General features: G+C 41.2%; 1 protein-coding gene across 3 annotated transcripts; it reads left to right on the top strand.

Annotated features, from left to right (window-relative positions):
• Window positions 1-1,204: 1,204 nt before the first annotated feature.
• Window positions 1,205-24,207, top strand: ldb1b (LIM-domain binding 1b). Of its 3 annotated transcripts, none has more exons than XM_030134687.1 (11): window positions 1,205-1,644; window positions 16,291-16,393; window positions 17,783-17,827; window positions 18,104-18,179; window positions 18,263-18,368; window positions 18,462-18,634; window positions 19,940-20,062; window positions 20,168-20,251; window positions 20,908-21,031; window positions 21,123-21,271; window positions 22,189-24,207. In XM_030134687.1, exons 1-11 carry the CDS (start codon window positions 1,617-1,619, stop codon window positions 22,417-22,419), a joined length of 1,242 nt encoding a protein of 413 aa, XP_029990547.1. In that variant the 5' UTR covers window positions 1,205-1,616; the 3' UTR covers window positions 22,420-24,207. The 3 variants fall into 3 exon arrangements, with proteins under 3 accessions (XP_029990547.1, XP_029990538.1, XP_029990557.1); XM_030134678.1 differs by lacking the exon at window positions 1,205-1,644 and adding an exon at window positions 9,563-9,686 and having other exon boundaries at window positions 18,266-18,368; XM_030134697.1 differs by lacking the exon at window positions 1,205-1,644 and adding an exon at window positions 13,378-13,786.

Genomic DNA, 24,207 nt, shown 5'->3' with positions numbered 1-24,207 from the left:
AAATCAATCAAACCAATTAATCAGTCCATCTCAACGCTACAGTCTAATGTCCTGTAGAGGTTCTGGACTTTGTGTAAGGCTGTATTTTGCTCTTGTAAAAGAGGCTAACAGTCTAATCTTTATGCTAAGCCAGGCGCTAGATGCATTTGGTGTTGTATGTCTACCAGTAGGACTTAGGAATCGACTAAAATAATAAAGAAAGAATGAATGACATGCAAGGCATGTAGGAGTAAAAAAAACAAAGGAATATTTATATATAGTCTAATGCTCAGGGCTTAACAAGTTTCACACATAACACTCACATCCAAACACACATGCAAACTTGGAGAGACAAATGACACGGAACGAGATGGAAACAGTGGGAAGGAAAGGTAGAACAGAAGAAAAGAGTAATAAGGAAAGGGAGAGACAGCATGGGAGGTGGGGGGGAGATAAATGGCCGAGTAGACAGGAAGATGAGTGGAGCGAGAGAGCAACACTGTGTGACATACTGCAGACAGAAAGACTAACGGAGCGAGAGAGTGAATGGGTGAAAAAGAGAGACTAAAGAGAGAGAGAGAGAGAGAGTCAAGGCACGTCAGTCCCCCCCGCCTTTTTCCTCCCCCTTTTCCCTCCCCCCTCTGCCCTCAGTCGCGTTGTAGCAGACCTTCACTGGATGGTAACAGGCCACTCAGACGGCTGCAGCACAGACACACACATACATGCACACACAGCACTGCTGCCACCAGATTTCCTGAAGATTATTTAGACCTGTATACCTCTCTCAGTGTGTGCGTGTGTGTGTGTACATGCCAAAGTGTGTGTGTTTGTGTCTTTTCTAACAGCAGCGGTGAAAAACAGCCTTTACATATTTAAAGGGGGAGAAAAAAAAGGACCCACATCACATGGTTGTTATTCTCTCAAATCTGCCTCTCAGGTCACTTTGACAGTCTACACTCTCCCTCTCCCGCCCTCACTCGCTCTACTACTACACACACATACACACACACACACACACACACACGCACACACAGACACACACACACACACACACAAACACACACACAGTGTCTCTCACTCTTGCTCACTCTTTCAAGCACTCAGCCTCTCGTTCCCTCCCTTTCTCTTCCTCTCTTTCTCCCTCTCTCCTCCCACCTGAGCTGTAATTTGCAGGGCTGATGAGGGTGAGGGCAGAGCAGAGGCAGGAACAGAATTCTCCTCACTCTAAAACACAAACACACACACAGATACAGATACACACACATACTGTGTGATTCACAGTGTACAGCTACAACTGAGAGAATCCGATCCTTTGTGTATGTGTGTGTGCTCTTTTTTTAACCTCTTCTTCCCCTCTTTCTCTCTTTTCCTCCCTTGTCGTCACTCTCTCTGACTCTCTCCTCCTCCTACCTCCCCTCCTCTCACTCACTCTCTCTCTCTTTGCTCCCTGGTGGTGTGTGTGTCAGTGTGTGTGTCTGTGTGTGTGAACCGTGGGGATAACAGACGCTCATGTGAGCAGCCTCAGTGGCGGCAGGAGTGACTGGTGAGAAAGAGGAGAGGAGTGAAGAGGAAGAGAGCAGGGGATAACAGAGCCACCACCATCATTCTGATCGGATTCACACCAGACATGTGAGAAGATGTCCGTGGGCGGCTGCGCGTGTCCCGGTAAGTAGCTGCCGTTGGTGATGGTTGCCGTTAACGACAGCCCTGCTTAAGCTGCTGCTGCTGCTGTTGCCAGCCGCTGACTTTTTGTGCTCGTTGTTGTTGTTGTTGTATTTTGGTCAGTGAGTGCTACCGCTGCCGTGGCGTGACTCTGGCAGAAAGAGACAGGGAGAGAGGTGCCCTGGGCCCTGGGGCTCTGTTTGCAAAGGCTCATGGGAGGTCACCCTCTGTGATAATTGAAAGGATGGAGAGCAAAGAAAATACTGGAAGAGATTGGATAGGGATTGTTTTAACTTTGCTTTTCATGGTGAGGCTGAACGCTGTTTAGTTTAAAGAATAAAGAGAAAAAGATCATTGTTTTTCTTTTACCACTCACTTTGTGGTGCAGACATCTAGACATGAAGTTGTTGCTATGGCACCATGAAAGTGACTTCTTTCTACCTCTGCCAGTTTGTTGTTCTTGTTGCTTCTGATGATGATGATCTCTGATGGATGGTCTGGCTTAAAAGCTAAGTTCTTATGGTCAACACAGACTTATTCAGAGTGAAGTCCAGTGAAAAACGGACTGCTCTGTCATGCAGACATAGCAAAAAGAAAGAGGGAAGAAGGATCAAAGTGTGACATTTAAAGGGCAAAGATCACTGACTTGGATCAAAGCGTTGCCCGATTGATTCTTCCCACACAAGAGTTATTAATGAATGTTTGATGTTTTACAGCTCACACAGGAGTATATAATTTATGATGCATAAAAGGCTTGATGAAAGTGATACAGATACTCCTTCAGGTGTAGGAGCAGTTTTTCTTACTCATACAGACAAGAAAATGCAGCATTGCTCCAATTATTTAAATGGTCCATCACTTTTAACAACCCTTATCATGTAACTTTTGCTCTCTTTATTGTGCTCCAAAAAGACTGACATGGATTTATAATGGCCTTGTTAGTGAGTTTTTCTTTCTCTTTTACCCAGAAGTCCTTTCTCTTCCAGAGTTCATGGAAAGAGTGTAGTGCGTACATACCTGAAAGGGAGAAACAGGGCTGAGACATGCTGACCTTGCCCTCAGCATTAGAGGCACAGATTACACGTCAGCTCGCTGCTGCCTTCTATCACTTTCCATCTGCTTCCTCCTGTGTGTCTGTCCTGTCTTGACCTGCCTTTTTTTAAAGTAGGCAGTTAAAAAAAATCACAGCTGAGGGCTTAGTTTTATTTCAGTCCTAACTCGAAAGCAAATCAACAACATAATCCCTAAAAAATTGCAAGTTTGACCATTGCTTGTCACCATTTTTAATAAAAATTGATTAAGTTGAGTCCATGGAGCCTATGGGAGCAGAGCCTCTGAGAGGGACCTGCAGGGAGTAATATCAGTCATATTAGACCACCGTATTGAGAGGTGTGCGACTTGTTCACTGTCTGTGAAGGCTCCGAACTCCCTGCAGTCCCCAAACAGTTATGTTTGGGTCTTGAGTGCCTGACAGTGAACAGATAATTCTTCTCATTTTATTGACTTTAATCAGACAGAGGAGGAAAGAAAAGAGGAATCAGGGTCTAGAAATAACCCTGTGCTGCTGTGCCTTGGGCAATATATTATTAAATGTTACAGCGATTTATGTTGCACTACTGATAGGAACGTGTGGGACATGAAATATAATCCTATAGCTGAAAATGTATTCATAATCATGACAGATGTACTCAGAATCTACTGTCATACAATATTCAGCAGCAGGAATGGAGGAAGTAAATGATAGAGCTGTGTGAGTTTCTCTGTGTGTGTTTCTCTCAGGCCTGTATGGGATGCAGTATCACCCTGACGTGGCCTCCTCTCCTCTCCTGCCTACAGGCCACAGTGGCCGCTGTGGTCAACCCTCAAACAGTCTGGATGTGGATAGAGAAATTTAGCCAACCACGCATCCAGGATCAGATTACTCTGGTGCCAGTACTGACTTGAATCATTAGGAAGATGGAAACACTAACTGGTCCCATGTTTCGTGGGTTGGAAACTCTTTAGCTGACATATTACTTCAATGGCGGAAAGTTTTCAAAGAGCAATAATGTGACAATGCCAACTCTTCCTGGAGTTATGATCTGTAGGTGGATGAATCAATGATGACATTTAGAAAGCTGTCAAAAACAAAAAACATTCAAACCAGTCATTGTGATGCATTTATGTTTCATACAATTTGCCTAGAACACACAATGAGGATCGTGATGAATCTGTGTAAACATGCAGCCACGCAAGAGTTGCATTGTGCGTGCACGTGGGGTCTGAGCGCGTGTGTTTTCAATCTCTGCGCAGTGCCCCGTGTTACGAAGGCAACGCTGCCACCTCAGCCGTTAAACAAGCCTGCTCGTCAGAGGGGGGAGCATTTGTTTAGAATCGGGCCTTAGCTATCTTGTGGTCAGATTGCATATTTAATCAACGTGGTCATGGAAATTTCCAAATAAGAAGTATGACTGCACTCCTGCGCTCCACTTTTGCTCTCGTATTGTTCTCTCTGGTGTTCCCTTTTCCTTTCGCCTCAGTTTCTGTGCTTTATGGATTCTCCCTCTCTGTTTTGCATCTCATTTTTGCTCCAGTAAAAAAGGAAGCGTAATAGTTGCCCTTTCTACATCTTGTCTGATGCCATGGAAATTAGATTCTTCTGGTTTTCATCCTCTGGTGTCTCTGGCTTTGTTGTAGATGTAAACTCAGATTTTGCCAAAGTTCTAACTTAAAAAAAAAAAAAAAAAACATCAGTAAAGTGAAACTTTTTGTAAGTATTCCTGCTGCATGCAAACCCTGATGCCTAAAACAAAGTGTGTGGTGAAAGGAAAACTTCACCTATATTCACACACCTCCATACAACATGAGGGTCCTGAAAACCAAAGTAAACACTGCCCTCAAATATGGAGCAATCACATTCATTCACTCATGTCAACTTCAAATGAACCCAAAGCTTGACCCTACTGTGATGCTGGTTAATATGCAGACTGACTACCAAGTTATTCCCATCATTCTCTTCAGAAAAAGATTATAAAGGGTCTAAAGGCACTGTATGATAGAAAACATATTAAAAAAGAAAATATGAAACTGCAAGTCTCTCTTTAGTCCTTCCCCTCTCTTTCGCTCGCTGTTGTTTACATTCCTGAGCCATGTTCAACACAGAGGGATCCTCCCCCCTTCTTGTGTGGGCTCCAGGTTCGTGTGTGTGGACGAACACACATGCAGCATGTGTCCCGACATGTGGATGACATAAACAGCGGAGCAGCAGTGGAGTGTGATGGGATGAGCTTGGAGCTGAAACAGATTCATGAAAAGATACATAATAAGTTGCTGTGCTCTGAAGCCACAGATGTTTTGTGGAAAGTAGACTTTTATTCAGCCTACCCAGACCTTACATTCAGTACACCCTGATTCATCTTACTGCACTCTGTTTCCCTCTGCACTGTGTATATGCCATCATTCTTCCTTCCCCTTTCCCCCCTCCTCCCCTCACTCCTTCTTTCTCTTTGACTCCCTTGATTGCTAGCGTATGTTGCCTGGCTGGCTGGCTGGCTAGATGAGGAAACGGGGGAGAGGAGGAGGAGGGTGGTAGAGAGAGAGAGAGAGAGAGAGAGAGAGAGAGAGAGAGAGAGAGAGAGAGAGAGAGAGAGAGAGAGAGAGAGAGAGAGAGAGAGAGAGAGAGAGAGAGAGAGAGAGAGAGAGAGAGAGAGAGAGAGAGGAGAGAGAGAGAGGAGAGAGAGAGAGAGAGAGAGAGAGGGAGGAGGAGAGAGAGAGAGGAGAGAAGGGGGAAGGGACTGTGCCCTCTCATGCAGAGAGTCACATGGTGTCCCTGATTGGAGGAAAATGAGTAAAGACTGCAGCCTGGCTGAAATGGCAACAGACAAAAACGCACAAAGGCTGAGCTGTTTAGAAACGGGTTGCACAACAAGAGAGCCTAAAGAGGAGGAGGAGGAGGAGGGTGTGACGGAGGGAAAAGAGTGAGGGATGTGAACAGATACTGAGGAAAGATGTGGATAAGAGAGGAACAGGAGGGAGGGGGGTGAGTAAGAGAAAACAGGAGGGAGGAGAGAAGTGACGGCGGGTGGGGGGGACATGAGGGGAGGCAGAGGCAGAAGAGCTCAGGCAGGAGATGAGAGCGCAAGTGGGAGATGAGCACTGTAGGAGCGCAGGAGGAGTGGGTAGGGGGATGGGAGGGAGGGAAGGAGGGAGGGAGGGTGAGGGAGAGAAGGAGAGATCAGACTGTGTTTCTATGTTTTCTGCAAGGCTGAGCGGTGACGTGATTGGCTGAGTGGTGGTGGTGGTGGTGGTGATGGTGGGTGGGGGGGTGGGTTAGGGGAGAGAGAGTGTGTGTGTTGGGGGGGAGCAGACCTGACTCTGAGATCAGAGACAGACAAAATGGCTCCCAGAGAACAGAGAACGCAGCATCAGGGCACTGTCATCTCCCCTCACACAGCTGTCAGCTGACACCAGCCGCTGCCACACACACACTCCTACATCACACACACACCCTTTAATGTAAGCCACCTGCACAATATCAGCACTAGGGGAAAAACTAAGCATGACACTGAAAATTATGGATATCACTGACATTTTTGGGGAGGTACTTTTTTTATGAAACACATATATATTAATACCAAAGTGGCTCCTGGCTGAGCTTCCCATTTAACCCCCTCACCTATTGACCTCTTAAAACATGAGATGCACTTGCCGCTAAAGTTCCCATATTGCAGTCTGTTTGTCTGTGTTCATCTGCCAGAGAAAATCCAGAGTAGGGAATTCACCCAGCGAGTGAGAAAATACTGTAGGGCAGGATGAAAATAAACACACTAACTCACTATGGCCACAAGAGGGGGCCATTTTCAAAGCACAGGCTCCTCACTGTCTATGATAGTAGGTCAGTTATGCTTTCTCCCCTCCTAAAGGATGGCTGTGACGCACAGTGGCTGTATATCACACAGAGAACGATGGCTACATGAGGAAACAAAACCTGAAATAAATATAAAATTTTGCAGAGAAGCAGGCTTTCTTGTTGATTTGCAACATTGAACAGTGGCTAGTTACACAGAAAAAATATGGAAATTTAACTGTAATTTTGACAAATATGCAAGTTTGTGAAATAAATCTAATATAATTCATTTGTATATATTTGATAATTCAGCTATATTAAAAACATCTGAGGTGCATTTTATATTTCAACAAATCATTTATAACTAAAAGTCTGTTCAGTAATTGTATGTTTTTCCCTGTTGCCACAACTTAAAGTTAACAGTAGTAATAATTTTTAAAGTGTACGACCTGAAACATGAATGAAAATATTCATTCATTCATTCATTCATTCATTATCTGAACCCGCTTTATCCTCACTAGGGTTAAGGGGGTTGCTGGAGCCTATCCCAGCTACTTATGGGCGAATGTGATGTCATATATATTCCCCTAAACCATACTTTCATTCATCTCTTGTTGAGTTCATTTTTTTAATATAGTGCTGGAATTTATAATCTAACTGCTTTACATTTAGGTCACATGTTTACATTGTCTGCCTGTGAAAAATAGAGAATTGAAAGTATTGTGTAACAGATGGTAAACATACTGTTGAGATTAGGTGTATCTAAACGTCATTGGCAGGCTGTCGCACATACTTCAGTGATTTAATGTAGCCCGGTGTGTCCTGGTCAGGATTACGACTCATTCCCCCAAATGCAAACACTCTACAGTATGTAGTTCAAGAATATTCATTTTGTCTTCTTATCTTAATGATGCTGCAGGGGTAATTTTCATTTGTTCAGTCAAAGTAGTAGTAGGGTGATGTTCTCATACCTGACATGTTTCAGCCTCTGAAGAAGAAGGCTGCAGCGACAGCCTAAACATGTCAGGTATGAGATCATCAGCCTACTACTACTTTGTCTGAACAAAAGAAAATAACCTCTGTAACACTACAGTATGTTTACTGTGTTCACGGTGTCAGTTTAGCATGGAAGCTAATATTTGCTAATTAAATAAAGTAAATAAATAAAGTACAGCTGAGGCCAATGGGGACATTATGTCTTTTGTAGACATTTAGTCATAAACCATATTATTTTCCGTGGTAAAGGTCCAGTGTCTCAGATTTAAGGGGTATTAGAGGGATCTAATTACAGATTTAGAATATAATGTTCAGAATTATGTTTTGACCTATGTATTATCACAAAATGAGAATCACAATTTTGTTTATAGTAATTTTGTTTAAGTAATTTATCTTTACTAACAAACAGACTGCCATTCTTCTACAGTTGTTCTAAATGTACTTTCTCTGCTTGTTTTTTCCTGTTCATAGCAGGTGTTAAGGTGCATTAACCACTATGTCTTCTAAGTTTTCACAGAGTTAATATCCCCTGATCAAAAACACTGGCTCTAAAAAGTAACTTTTTTGTTTTTTTTTTGTTTTTTTTTTTTTGTAGCCACCATAGATGAGGATGAGGGGGTTTGATTCAATGTTGCTTGAAGATGTCACCAAAAATCTGAAGGCTGTTTCTAAATATCACACTCAGAGCCTTTAAAAGTCAACATAGATCAATGCAAAGGACATTTTTACAGTGTATACTTCTGCCAAAGTAAACAAAATACTAGAAAAGGTAGAAAAAAAATTTCAAGTATATCCTCAAAAAAGTTTTTTTTGTTTGTTTTACTTTATTTCAAAGAATACAGTTAGCAAAGAGCAAACATGTAATCGACAAGGCCACAATAACTTACAACAATCTTAACATACAAACAAATACAAAGGGATTCTTTAACATTTGTTCTCTGTAAAAAATTCCTCATATAGTTTAACAGTCTTATCACATTTTAGGGAGTCTATAAGCTTAATAGCCTCAATAAAGGGTGGTACAGAGGTGCAGTGGTTAGTGACCTCACTTCACAGCAAGACTGTCTGGGTTTGAATCCAACACTGGCCAGTGGGGCCTTTTTGCATGTTCCCCCCATGTCTGTGTGGGTTCTCTCCATGTACTCCCACTGTCCAATGACATGCACCTTAATAAGTGAAATAGTCCATCTAAATCACCCATAGGTGTTATCTGGCAACTTCATGACTCTCTTAGGCACCAAGCGGTTTGAGAAGTGAAAAAAATGAATGAATGCACTAAAATTAAATGGTTTTTGTCTTGGTCCTTATAGTTTTTGACAAAAAGTCATAACACACCGCTTTGAGTTGGTATGAAAGTTCAAAAATCAATAGGATTCAGGTTCATGGACAGCTACTTGAAAATCTGCACTAAACATCGACACAGTCATTAAGATGTACATTTAAAACTACAGCCAGGACACTGGTGTCCCTGTGAACCTGGCTAAAAATATAGTCAAGGAAAAACAAACAAACTGGGGTGGTCATTTCTGTTTGGGGTACCAATGGAAAAAGCAATATTAAACTGATATCCTTTTTGTCATTTTCCAACGAGAACGTGTTTAAAAAGGGCTTTTTGTTACACTGTATAGTGTAATTTGTAGTGATTTGGTTTTTGCTACCTTTTAAAAGACTGCAGATGAAAATTAGCAATTTTGCTTAAATCCAGCTTGTTTATCACATCTTATTTTTTAATGCTGATATTCATCAATATGCATTGCTCATATTAAATAAACAAAAGTAAAATGTAAAAGTTTTTTTATCACACAGACAAACATGAGGCGGTCCTCGGATCAGTGTCTCAGACTTCACTGAAGGGAGGACAGCTGGGACGTTTGTTATCAGAACTCCAGCAGATATGTGCGCGCCGTTCAGTTTCCTGTTGACTAGTGAGTAGAAGTGGCACACTGCACACAATTTGCACATACACAGGCGACAGGAGCATGTGCACGATAGCACACAATCATAAACACACACATACACACACATACTGTAGGCATCCTCCAGGCCCCTGCACCCCCCCTCTCGTGCCCCTGAGCCTGATAGCCTGGACATGGGAGATATCAGAGAGAGGGAGAAGCATGAAAATAGAGACCAGGACTTTGGGTTAGATCAGTATTTAACTGTAGAATGACTGCATTTGTTGGTGACAAAATGGCGATGTCAGAGGCTCTAGAAAGTGAAGGAGGTAAGTCTCTTGCTGACCTTTTCTTTTTTAGTCTTATAACTGATTCAGCAACAAAAACACAAACCTCTGAGGTCAAAAAAAAAATAGCTGAAAGGGAAAAAAATTCTTGTTTTTATTGATGTTTCTTTCTGTGTTGTTGTCCAGAGAAACAGTGTACAAGTTTCCCCCCTTTCTTCTTTTTTTTCTTTTGTTGACTTTGACAGGGATGAATTAAACAAGTTGCACTCGTAGGTTTAAGTGAGAGCTTAGTGAAAACATCACACAGCGCACTTTAGGGAGTTTATTCAGCCACTGCACGCTCCAGCTTTAATCACTTATTATACATGGATTTATGGCTTTAGGTGTGAATGTGTGAGTGCGAGTTGGGAGGCTAGCTGGTGAAGTGAAGGTTAGGCAGCAGTGCATGTTCATGTGCTTGTGTGTGCTTGTGTGTGTGTGTGTGTGTGTGTGTGTGTGTGTGTGTGCGTGCGTGCGTGCGTGCGTGTGTGTGTGCGTGCGCATATGTGTGTGTGTGCGTGTGTGTGTGTGCAGGGTTGGGGTGCTGGCTGAAGATAAGGCCTGCCCTATGCCTGAGAGCGAAAGAGACGGTGTGTGTAAGCCCTTCAAGCCTTATCCTGCCACACCTCCTACCCCCACCTCCTCTCCATCACCACACACAGACACACACACATGCACTGGGGATTAACCCCGTCATGTACTATTTCAATGGGTGAGCTTTGGAGACACACACACACACACACACACAGACACACACAGGATTAACCCTTGTGTGTCCATTTCCATGGATGATTCTCAGCTTCTCTCTTTCTCTCCAGTTGTGACAGCATTGACTGCTCGTGTTGCCATGGCTACAGGGGCCAGAGAATGTAAGATAGGCAAATCCACATAAGTCACCCACAACACACACTCTAAGCTACTACTGACTAAACCTCCCCCTGGTACTAGACACACAAAGATGCTGCCAAAAGACTGACAGGAGCCTCGTGAGCTGTGAAGTGCTCATGTCACAGGCTTACCATGGTCAAACCAAATATACATAAACTCAACCCGGGCATCTTTGTTGCCGGTCGGGTGAGAGACAGGCCTCGGAGCAGCTTATCCTCTCTACATGTCTGGCTCTCTGAGAGTCACTTCACTTCACCAGATTTATCCCAAAATCAGAATCTGCAAAGCGTCAAAGAGGTCCACACCAAGTAGCTGTCATCTTTCTGGGGAAACAAGGGATGTATTCAGTATTATTCCAGAGAAGAAATAACTGCAATATTTCTCGCTGTTACATGTTGGGCTGTTGTGATACTCAAATTTGACTTCACAGTTAATTGGCATACAAATGAATATGATTAACTTTATACCAGTGCTCTAGTATAAATCAAACAGTGCTTTAATTATGCACATACACCTTATAAAGAGACAAGAGACATTTATTGGCATAGATTACAATTTTGGGAGATATAAACTTAATTACATTTCTGTTTGCCTTTTGTCAATAAAAGCTGAACATGGCAGATATACAAAGCCATTTCTAAAATAACTGGACCTAGATACAGAATCAAAACAAACCATGTACTTCGGCAAAAAAGATTATAATTGGGCCGATACGATAGAACATAAATAAACAAAGTCATTACTGAAATAACAAACTGTGGAAGTAATCATAAATTAATGTTATTTCTGTTAGTTTTATACCTCAAGGTACTTCAATGCAATAATTATGACAAAGATGGGTCATTATAGGTTGTTAGAAGCTGTTAAAAAAATCCTCACCTGTGTCATTTATGCTTGATACTGTACTGCATGTGTAGTGTTTTGATTTATCACTTTAATCACTTTTATTGTTCTCTATATGTACCTCTGAAAAGTACTTATACAGCTTCTTCTTCTTCTTCCTCTTATTATTATTATTACTTGTTTTTTTCTTTGCACCAACTCTTATAATTCCACTTTTAAAGGATGCTTTATAAATAATTTGCTTTCTTGGCAGTACTTGCCACATAATTACTTGAACGATTAGTTAATTTTGGTGATTCATTTTTTTTTTTTTAATTTATTACTTCATTTTCATTTTGATGTATGTCTTTGGGTGTATTTCTTTTTCACTTGATTTGCCATTGTTTCCATTACATTCCTTTTTTTTTCATGACGGCGTGGATAGCACAAGTCATATGGATTCTGATGTTTTCATTTCTCGGGCCACTTCATACCTGGTCCTAAATTAAATGCTGATCTTATGCAATTTGACCTCAGTCTGATGAGATTCACCACAACCATGCACGGATGGAAGTCACTGAAATATTATAACATTGTTCAAATGAGCTCAACATGTATAGCATATATACATATACATTAATGTAGCAGTTCTGTGAATCCAGAAACATTATATACAGATTTTACTTGTATTGAAGTCATTTCATTGTGGGTTTTTGTATTGATTTTTTTGCATGTGGCTCAGTTCAGGACCAGTTTAATATACATTATTTCTAGATATACTAAAGCATAAGGTTTTTTAATTAAAATTGAGCAGCCATGAGAAAGCCTGTGGCTGTATAAAAGATGATTTATTTCATAGAACATTTAAATAGTTTAAGGTATAACATATCTTAATCGTTGTTTATTTCTATTATTGTTTTCATTGTGTAGATTGTCAGGGTAAATGACTACACAGGGAAGCAATGTGACCGAGACAGTCATATTCTACTATCCTGTGTTTTATGATTGACTTTAAAGTGTTTACATGGAGCTGGAACACCTCCATTAAGTTTATCTGTAGCGCTGAGTAAAACCCAAACATAAAGCTAGTCTTACACTGGTGGGAGTGGGTTTGGGAATTGTTGTGAGTTGAGTTTTGCTGAGAATTACCATCGTGTTGACAGTCCTGCTCACAAGACAAGCCTAATTTGTGACTAAATCATTTATGAACCCTTGTGTTTGCGCTCTGTGTACATGAGCAGTGTATAAATCAGAAGCCCTTACAAAGCGGAATGTGCTCGAATGTGATGTGGGATTCCTTACCTTTTCTTACTTTAGCAAAAATCGATGACATATCACAAACAGTCTATGTACAGAAGGAAAAGTCCTAACCTAATACTTGTTTGTTCTTTTTATACCCCGACTTCCGCCATATGGGTGAGTCCTCTTTGGCTGTGATCTGAATATCTGATTATAATATGAAGTGATTTAAGAAGATTTAAAAGCCTGTGGGATTCTCCTTTTTGGCTTAGTGCTTCCTGTGTGTGTGTGTGTGTGTGTGTGTGTGTTGCTGAGATTCCCAACAGTAATGGTTGGAGGCAGATCAGTATGCAAACTCAAAGACACAATTAATTGTCAACAACCCTAGTCTGTTATCCTCATGAAAGTTAATTTATTAGATCACATTGTACTTTTTGACTGATCAGGCTGCTGCATGGCCTTCATTTGCATCACTTTACAGGGAAATGACCGGGGTAAAGCTGTCACCGCTTCAGTTCAGTTGTTTGCAGTAAACTGACGTGCACTAATTAGGCAAACATGAAAACCACTTTGCAGCCAGCATGATCTTTATTTCCACACACACTTCCACGCAGCGGCATTAGGCCAATTCTCATCTGTGTCAGTTACAGGGAAGGGATGGGATGTAGGGAGGAGGAAGGAAGGGGAAAAATGCTTAGCAGACAACCTTTATGTGCAGTTGTGCATTAGAGTGGTGGGGAGGAGGAGAGAAGGGGGAGAGGGCGGCTGGCGGTGCTGGGCAGAGGAGAGAGGAGCAAATGCATTGCGGAGGGAGAGGAGGAGGAGGGCCTACAGCTATTGTTCATGTCCTCCCGTGAACAAAGGGCTCATCGGGGTCCGTATGTAAACCCACAGCAGGCTTCAGCCCACTGACAAGGCCTCATGCGGGACAAAACATAACCGACTGACTCCCGCAATTTAGGCCGTATTCCATTTCAGTCTCACGGTTTGAAGAGATTTTTTATTGATCCAAGTCAAAGGGACGTATTGTGTAGGTACGTTGCGTCCAGCCGACCGCCGTCCAGCGGGCCTATCCGTTTTTACGCACGGAGCGTACACACGGTCTATCATCACGGATCTGTAAACATCAATTTTCTGATTGGACTTCTTCGCAGGTAAAGGGTCGCTTTTCCCAAACACACACTTTGACTGAAACGTCTGACCACTTTAGCAATTAAATGTGGTTTCCAACCTACTGTAGTTGGTATTTGTCGTCTTTTTTCGGTGTTTCCCGTTGAAAAGGGATTTAACGTTATGGCGTTAGCAAGAAGGCTAATACGAGCTTTCGGGTTACTACTAGCTAACTGTTTCTTGCTCGCTAACGTTAGCTTCCATTACAGGCCTGTGCCGCTGTGTTGTATGTAAGCAACGTCTTAGCGAGTCGTGTTTTGTAGGTTTTAATGGTGTGTGTCTGTTTCGATTCGTGTGACTACCTCGTTTGTTTAAATTAGTGTCGTTTGGGATTATGTAACTAAATTAACTTTGGTCCTGAAATCACCTGTGTCAAATGTTTTAGGTTAGCTAGCAGCTAAGTGTTAGCATTATGCACTCGCTGCCTCTCTAATTGCCTTTGTAAGCAGACAACTCCTTGCCAAAATGTCGTACGATTGTTTATATTCTGGTACAGACACATATGAAACACTAAGTTTTTACGCTAGCTTAGTGGTACTCCTTAGGTTTACGTCGATATTTTTGTTAAAAGTTAGCTAACGCAGGTTAGTGCTATAATGTTAGATGTCGCCGTTTTGGATAGGTTACTTGTCCCCATAGGCGTCACGATGGCAGATGTCCAAAACCATCAAGGGTTATTCTCATTTTTTTGGACCCACGGTGCTATTGACAGGGGTTATTGCTAGCAGGCCTGTTATAAGAAGAAACCTTAATGTTGATTATTCACCCATGTATGGTAACAATCAGTTTTAAGATGACAGTTGTACACAACGTTGGTCGACGACAGTTACAGCCATTCAGTAGCAGAAAGTTCAATATATGCGCACATATAACGAGTGACTGCATGTATGTATTGTAAATGCATATGAGAGTGAAGGGAGATTCCCAGTGGAGGAAGTGGAGTCCAGCTGATGTGATTGTGACTGTCTGTCATTAACCGCTAACAGGAGAAGAGAGGAGCTAATGGAGCTCTCAACAACTAATGGACACATAACCATCGATTATTTATTTATTTATCAGTCCCATTTGTTTTTCTCTGCTTTTGCAGTTGGTCCATTGCAAAGCACTGCTGGCTCATATCGTAAGCGGCTTGTTTTTACACAAAGTGAAGGTAGGGTTTCAGATGGATGGCTTTTGTGGCTTAGTTCCATATTGAGGATGTGCATTTTGTTTTGAACATGTCCTTGTGGAAAAGTTTCACCATTACTGTAACATTTATATTCAAGTTGGTTGAAGGTTTGGAAGACTTTGTGGTTACTATTAGACCCTGTTAGATTAATACCAGGGATGTGAGCCTTATTTTTACAGACATGCTGACTTTAGGGAGCATATATTAGGTTTATTTTGTAATCGCGTGTGTATGTGTACATTTATGTATATGTAGGTTTATAGGGTTAGCATAGTTTGGAACAAAAATACTATAAAATGAGTTGCATATCAAATGCATAATGTCCCTAAAGTGCATCTCTTTCCTCTTCCTTCACTTCAACTGATTTTCAGTGCAGAGTTTTTTGTTCATGAGAGACCTAGATGAACATTACTGTAAAAATTGTGAAATGCAGAAATTCTGAATTTAGAAAAAAATATAATTTACGCTCAAATTCTCCAAGAAGGTGACAGATCAAATCACAACAAGTGACCATATACAGCTATAAATATATATTATATTAACAGAAGAGGACAGCTCACTGCACAAAATACCAAAGTATCTGTTCTGTTTTCATATACACACACGCACACAGTGTGTGTCAGCAATATCTTCAATATGCATAGACAAGGCACAGACATTAATGAGGCGGGGCTTCACCATGGTGATGGCTGGGGTCACGACCTCGAGGCTGCTATGCCTGGATGGCCTTTATAGGAGAGCCAGGCAATTAGAGTGTAAGAGGGATTGGAGCTGCATATGAGTATGTTACATCCAGACATATAGTTCTTTTTCCCTCTGTATGTGAACAGGGGCAGTAAAGGTTTGTTTATGTTTATTTATGAAGTGCAGTAAAAGGATTGAGGACAGCAGTTTCTTTAACAGGTTATATTAGCATATTGTTTACAGAGGGTTCCTTTTTTGTCACAGTTATTTTGCATCTTCATGCACCCCAGTTAGTGCACTGGGAACGACCTGTTAATGAGTGCAGCCAACTGAAACTGGGCCATGCTGGTCAACTCAGGCTGCATGTGCCTCACATTATGTGGTCATCATTTGTAAGTGTCCAAGTAGGTAACAGTAGCAATACCACTGTAAAGGATGTCTGAAGGGTGGTGTTCGCTCAGGGTTTTTTGACTCACTGTTCACACCTTGATGTACTGTCCAAACGGAGCCAGTGGATGCTACATCTAGTTTATTTAGCTTTTGTTTTTGTCTGCCTCACTCATAAACTTTGTGTGATGTAAAAATATACATGAGATGCATGATGGTTCTAAAAATTGTCCTTAAATTTTTTTCCAGGCTGTTCCTCCAAGTCGTTCAAGCTGTACTCCCCCAAGGAGCCCCCCAACGGTAGCACTTTCCCCCCCTTTCATCCCGGCACCATGCTGGACAGAGACGTAGGGTGAGTGTTATCTCTGTATGTACAGTCTGATCAGGATAGAAGTCTACAGTTAGAGCTGTGTGATATCACCCAAATCTTATGTCACAATATTTTGTGACTTCAGTGAATAAAAACTCACTACATAAATTGAACACAGCATAATACCTGTTTCTTATTACATTTAATATATGCTGAACAACTGGTGATTACTTATGATAACTTTTCTCTTCTTATTTAGAGCTTTTGTGTAAATTTTCAAGTAAGCATATATCTAAAATATAAAAAGATCAGAAATACTTTTGAACTATAGTTGCAGTATCCAAACCAAACAATCTTTAACAGTAGTACTGTAGCAGCAAAAAGGGGAATGCATAATTTGACAATAGGTATATAGAGTATCAAGTATTAACCTAAGTATCACACTTTAAACACTAGCTACTAAATAAAATTAAAAATATAAATAAAATATAACAAGCTCACAAAATGTGCCCTTATGATTTGGAGAAATTGTTCAGATGACCAAAAAAATACTGACATGAACTGTGTCATTTGTGACACGGTGAAGTGAACAATTGACCAAGTATAATATGAAACAATGCAACCATTTCTATTGTCAAATAGGGTCCAGCGTCATATCACTCAGCCCTTTTTGAAGCCTTTCTCTTCTTTTGGTGATTGCATTGTTTCATGTAGTGTTTATACAGTCTCACAAAGCCAGCCTAATCACATGACTTCAGTTCCTGACACGAGATGTTTGTCTAGAAATCTTCCACTGATAATGGGGTAGTGTGTGTTTTGTAATAGTGTCGCTACAACTATCACTGCTGTATTATGACTAATTGTGACTTGCTGCATTCATAAAGGAGTTTATATATTTCCTTAAATACTCAGGCTTGGCATTTTTTTTATGTTTAGGTAAAGTTTAGGAGATCCATGGTCTCTTTTTGTTTCTTTTGTAAGCACTACTTTGAGTGTGTCTCTGGGTTAGAGTTGAAAAAAATAGGTACACTTTTTAGGCAGTGTTGGATTATTTATTTCAGGCGGATGTCATCAAAAATGAAACTGTTGTTTTACTGTAAGGCTATCTCACCTAAATCAGGTGCCAAATACTGGCTTTGTGAAAGTAACATTTACTGCTAAACAAAATTTGATTTGACTTGTGTGGCTTTCGAAGATTAGGGGGTGTATCTGTGCACAGTCGTGTGCAGCATTTTACAGTTTGTAGTGAGTGATATATCCATTTGTTGTATGTGTGTGTATCTTGAGCATGTTATTTACTGTCTCGTTGTATCATCCAATTTGTGCCATGTTTGGCTCTCGTCCCAGGGCAGTAAAGACAGTCTAGCTCCTGAAGGAGGGCATATTAGTACCATAGCTGAATGTAATAATCACTGTCTCTTGTTTTTCCAGTCCCACCCCAATGTATCCTCCCACATACCTGGAGCCAGGAATAGGGTAAGACTGCATTATTTCCCATTATCTATCTGCTGTGAAAACAGCAATTACACAAGTATAGATAAGGCTGTGGGAAGCTGTGTTCTTATCTCACTTTCGGTAGTGTTTTGCATTTAGTCTCTGACAAGGAAACAGTCCTAAAAGCCGTGAGAGCTTTGATCTGGTTGTTTTTACGGCTCAGTTCACTTCTCTTTCTTATTTCACCAAATGAACTTTTCTCATCTACTGTTCTCCTTTTTTGCCATGTGCTCTTCCTGTCTTTCTGTGTTGGTCCAGGAGGCACACACCATATGGTAACCAGACGGACTACAGAATATTTGAACTCAACAAAAGGCTACAGAACTGGACAGAGGTACACATACCCCCTCAGAGACTTGCAATATACAAAGCAAGTTAGAATGGTGTGGAAAACTGATTCTGTCTCTCTCTGTCCAGCAGGAGTGTGATAACCTGTGGTGGGATGCATTCACTACAGAGTTCTTTGAGGATGATGCCATGTTGACCATTACTTTCTGTCTGGAGGATGGACCCAAACGTTACAGTAAGAGCCACAGTCCTCTAGTGTTAAACTGAGAGCAGAGCATGGTGTTGACTTCTATTCTTATGCCACTTATGTTTTCTCCCCTCCTCTCAGCAATTGGCCGGACGTTGATTCCAAGATACTTCCGGAGTATATTCGAAGGCGGTGCCACCGAGCTCTATTATGTGCTAAAACATCCCAAGGAATCCTTCCACAATAACTTTGTCTCCCTTGACTGTGACCAGTGCACCATGGTCACCCAGAATGGAAAGCCCATGTTCACACAGGTGTGTTAGTACAGAATCTGGACAAATAAGAGAAACATCTCTGTTAATACAGGGGTTGGACAAAATAATGGAAACACCTTAAAAAATCAACAAAATATAATTTAATATGGTGTAGGTCCGCCTTTTGCAGCAATTACAGCCTCAATTCTCCGAGGTATTAATTCATACAACTTGTGAATTGTTTCCAAAGGAATTTTAAGCCATTCTTCAGTTAGAATACCCTCCAACTCTTTTAGAGACGATGGCGGTGGAAATCGACGTCTTACTTGAATCTCTAAAACTGACCATAAATGCTCAATAATGTTGAGGTCTGGGGACTGTGCCGGCCATACAAGATGCTCAACTTCATTAGAATGTTCCTCATGCCATTCTTTAACAATTCTAGCTGTATGGATTGGGGCATTATCATCTTGAGGTGAAGGTGTTTCCATTATTTTGTCCAACCCCTGTACATGTGCATATGTTCTACAGGTGTCACTCTTGGGAAAATAATTTGCCCTAATATAGCCTAGAAATATATTTGATTTGTTGGGTCTATCTTTCCAGAAAATGTCTTTACTGAACCTTTTGACAGTAGGAATATTTACAAAGGCCCAAATATTCCACTAATAATTACAGTTACAATGGAAATGCATCAAGTAGCCACCTCATTCAGAAGAAACTGGTCTGATTGGAAGGAATCCTGTTGAGAGTCCATTAATAGAAAAATGCCACCATCTAAGAATTGTGTAAATGATTAATCTGGCAATTGGAATAAAAATATTCTGTCTGTGTTGGTCCCATGTAATATTAAGTGATATGTTTCTGGGAGCAACAGAAACATGGCAAAACAAAATAAATCTATGGCCAATGCAACTTTTATAGAAGACATATGTTTTTAAAAAGTAAATATTGTTGAATGTCTTAACGGTTGAAAGGCTCGAAACAAGTTCAAACAAATATTTGACAAGTGTTTGTACTCTTTTAAAGTTGGGGAAAGACTACCTCCTGCTTTGGGTTACATTTACAGCAAATGCGTTTCTTGACAGCAAGTAGAACCACTTTGCACATGTCCGAAATGTGCTCTGGGATATATAAACACATGTTGTTGGATGCTTTTATTTAGCGTCCATGTAAATGGTTCAGTTCTAGTCACAATGATGGCAGTTTGGGTGAAGAAATATTTTCTGTGTAACCACAGCTTGGTTCATCATCTTCCAGCTGTAGTGTTGTGAACCTGAACAGAGGCAACTTGTTTTCATCTCTGCATCCACATTTTAGTCCTCAGCTGCTGTTGACTGACTTCAGTCCTCTGAACTATTGTAGGTGTGTGTAGAGGGCCGCTTGTACCTGGAGTTCATGTTTGATGACATGATGAGGATAAAGACGTGGCACTTCAGCATCAGACAACACCGTGAACTCATCCCCCGCAGTATACTGGCCATGCATGTGAGTGACATAAGACTGGGAATTAATATAGTTATAAATGTGTTTTTTGTGAGTGTGTCTGTTACTGTTAACTAATTTGCTATCTGTCTTCTTTTGATGTCCCAGGCCCAGGATCCACAGATGCTGGACCAGTTGTCCAAAAATATTACAAGATGCGGCCTGTCCAACTCCACTCTTAACTACCTCCGAGTAAGTAAAACACAAACATCTTTTACCTCAGTAGTAGAAGTCGTTTCTCTTAATTTTGTCTTTAGGAAACGTTCTTAATTCACACCTCTACTTCAGGAGGGTTTTCACCAGAGTTTCTCGATAATACAGTGTCACAGTAAACGTTACTGACTTCTCCCACACTCTGCTGTGTTTTTTGCACCTGTTTAGACCACAGGTTGCACCTCAAATAATTCCATTATAGTGAACTCCAACATCAAACTGAGTAGAGCTGTCACACTGTCATATCACTTTACCTGCCATAGGCCTCTAAACTACCATGTTATCTGGCATGTTTCAATTTCCAATTACAGTTTTCCTTAGCAAATGATTAGCTGCGATTCCAACTATTCACTAAGTTTTGGGGTGTTTTCACACATGAACAAAGTTAGACCAATAGTTCATGTTTTGTTTTGTTTTTTAAATTTTAACAAAATATACATTGGGTCTAGATAGTGTTGTTTTTTCTGCCTGACTAATATATCTTTCTGTCATCATAACGTCATGTTGAGTTTTGTTTTTCTTCTTTTCTTTTCCCTTTTTTGCTTTTACTCCCTGTGATTGCACTAAATTATACCACCAGATTTCTTCTTAAAATATTGTAATGGTAACCTGTGGTTCTTTGTGCCCTTGTCCAGCTGTGTGTTATTCTGGAGCCCATGCAGGAGCTGATGTCCAGACACAAGACGTACAGCCTCAGTCCCAGAGACTGCCTCAAGACCTGTCTCTTCCAGAAATGGCAGAGGATGGTTGCACCGCCAGGTAGGTTTATCAATGCATGCCAAAAAGGCACAGATACATGCACATGGATATGATTTTAATGATTTCTAACTGTATCCTCCTTTTTTTATAGCTGAACCATCAAGACAGGCGCCTAACAAACGGCGGAAGCGTAAGATGTCAGGTGGCAGCACCATCAGCGGAGGAGGAGGAACTAATAACAACAACAACAACAAAAAGAAGAGTCCTGGTAGCGGCTTCCCTCTGTCCAGCCAAGTTCCAGTGAGTACCCCAGTGCCATCTACTGTCAGCTTACTGCTACTACACCCCAGAACAGTAACATTTTGTTTATGGACTCCAATATCAAATGAACTGAGGTACATTCAGTATACATAATGTGCCCGCACTTGAAAACCCTCTGCCTTCAGTCCACGCCAAAGTTTTTGCCCATACAGATGGACAGACAACAAACTGATGACAATACCCATGCGGTGAGGGCCGGCGAGGGTAAAAACAGTTCTAAGATCATTTCTGTTAAATGATTTGTATTACCACTAAAAAAACATTAAAGATTTATTCCTTTTACATCTCATTATTTTTAGAGCCTGTTGAATGGATAGTACCTGAATGTATTCAACAAGTGGTTTTAGACCAAGAAAACCAGTGTCTTTAAGGCATGGGGGCTTGGTAGTTGCTTTCCATAAAGACAAAGGTTTATCGCAGATGAGACATAAGTCTGCTCTTCTGTGATTGTCATCACAAAAAGGTGTGGGACTGAACTTGCATCCTTACACTGTTATATTAAACACATAACCTTAGTGTCAACCCAAGATGGGCATAAAAAACTATTAATAAACTATTAACTCTACAAAAATCATGACCCATCCCTTGTGTTAACCAAATACAAGATTTAGAAGTTAGTCTTGAAGACAGACATAGATAATAATTTTAACCATCCAATGTGTAGGATGTACAGGGACCTGGATGAATCTAATTACAGAAATTAAATACAATATTCATAGTTATGTTTTGCCTCTGTGCTTCTGTGTTGGCTCTAAACAAAGCCATCTAGAACAGACAAAACAAACACTGGCTGCCATGACTTTTTCACAGTGTTTTCATTCGCTGCTGGTGGTCAAGATGTAGAAAGGACAAACACTGAACCTTTTAAAAATTGTCTAATCTCTTACACCCTGCAGGATGTGATGGTGGTGGGAGAGCCCACATTGATGGGAGGGGAGTTCGGTGACGAGGACGAGCGTCTGATCACACGGCTGGAGAACACTCAGTTCGATGCAGCAAACGGCATCGATGACGAGGACAGCTTCAACAACTCCCCTGCGCTGGGTTCCAACTCACCCTGGAACAACAAGGCCCCCTCCAGCCAGGAGAGCAAGAGCGACAACCCCACCTCACAGGCATCGCAGTAGAGCCCAGAGCCCCGCAAGCCTCGACACAGCCCCCTCTTTGTCACCCCCCTCTTCAGCTCCCACCTCACCCCAACAGCCAGGAGCGCCATAGCAAACGCTCCTTTTCCTCCTCCTCTTCCTCACCAACCCAGACATGGCTTCAGAGCTCAAACACAGGCGACTTGAGGGAGCTCATCATGTCCGAGTTAGGCGTGTCCTCCTCTGACTTTTCCACTGAGCCAGAGGAAGTTTTAGATCGTCGTTGCCGTGACTTCCCCATATTCCAGCCCAGTGTCCCTCCTCTGCCTCCCCCCTCCTCATCTCATACGCAAAACGTCCCGTCTGCTCTCACTAATTTCAGTTTGGACAGTGACCTGATAGATGTGACAAGGAGATTCGAGGTTTCAAACTGGGGGAGAACTGAAGGAAGGGAGGGGGAAAGGGGGTGGGGGGTGCAGCGAATGGTGGCAGCGGAGGGGTTTCAAGAAGGTGGAGAGTTGCTTAGGGACGACTCCTCCACCATTTCCTCTAAACGTGGCTCTCAGTTCTGGTCTCCCCTGTCGAAGCACGAGTCACTTGCGACTTGCGTTTGTTCATAGAGTATATGTGTGTGTGCGCGCGTGAATGTGTGCTTGAATGTGTGCGACACGTTAGAGGATGAAGGAGGTGGTCTGAGCATATTTGTGGCTCAGCCAAAGCAGGCAGACCAGAATTTAGAACCAGTCTGTAAAGTCATTGAAATTCACACACTAGAATGAAAGCTGAGATATGGCACTAGGGAAACGCACACACAGACACACACCCAGATAAACATGATTGAAGGAGTCTCCTAGTGCTTGAGCCATCTCTGATTAGACTACAGAGGATGCAGTCTTCAACCAGAGAGCATTTACAACACACACACACACACATACACACAGTAACACATTTTAAGAGTTTTTATACAGTATATATTTCCCTAGAATGTTTTTTAATTTGTATTAAACGCCTTCATTTCAATTGTTACTTTTTTATTTTCTACCAATACTGAAAAGCTACAGACCAAGGAGCAACACAGGACTTTTATCCCTCCCCTCTCTAAAATATATTGTTTTTATCTTTTATGTTTATAAAAGAGAAATAATTTAGTGTGGATGTTTTTATTTTGTCTTTTTTTTTTGTTCCTTTTTGGAGATTTGAATTTTTGTGTATTTGTGCTTGTATATTTAAGGTAGTAGCAAAGTTCTGTCTGACTGTAATAAAATGTATTCTTACTTAGATTTACCTAAAGCCATCCTGATCTAATGTAAAGAAAACAAAAATAGGAAAAAGGAGAAAAAACACTCATGAACCTGTCCCTCTATCTTCCCACCTGCTCTTTCCTCCTCCCTCTTTTTTAAAACTTGTGTAAATTAAATTACAAAAATCCCGGGGGTACAATGGCACCATGAAAAAGATTCTTTTACTCTACTCTTTGTTTTATTTTCTCTTTAATTTATTTGGAAATTTACACAATTACTCATTTATTTCATGTAAGAGGAAGCAATTTTCCCCTGAACATTCATCACAACTGCAGCTTTGAACTTGATGTCAAGTGAATGTGCTCGCTGAATTTGTTACTTGACCAGTGAATTTCAAGTTGGGCCACTGGCTTTTAATAGTTTCTGTCTAAATTGTCTTCCTTTGTATGGTCTCTTTTCATGACCAACAGAGTGACCCCATCAGTCACCAAAACATCTTCTAAAACCAGCTAAACATTCAGTTCAGTCAGCATATTTGGTAGCAATGCTGAGTCTCGAAATCTTAATAAAAAAAAAAAAAAGGCTAAAG

Source organism: Sphaeramia orbicularis, chromosome 1 (assembly GCF_902148855.1).
Source record: "Sphaeramia orbicularis chromosome 1, fSphaOr1.1, whole genome shotgun sequence".
NCBI lineage: Eukaryota > Metazoa > Chordata > Actinopteri > Kurtiformes > Apogonidae > Sphaeramia > Sphaeramia orbicularis.
This window is presented reverse-complemented; position numbering and strand designations above follow the sequence as displayed.

Bases quoted from the DNA above. Each gene is read 5' to 3' on its own strand.
- ldb1b (XM_030134678.1), top strand. From the start codon at position 9,629: ATGACTGCATTTGTTGGTGACAAAATGGCGATGTCAGAGGCTCTAGAA. The intron at 16,394-17,782 runs GTGAGTGTTATC...TTGTTTTTCCAG, and splicing joins ATGCTGGACAGAGACGTAGG to TCCCACCCCAATGTATCCTC. The intron at 20,063-20,167 runs GTGAGTGACATA...TTGATGTCCCAG, and splicing joins GCAGTATACTGGCCATGCAT to GCCCAGGATCCACAGATGCT.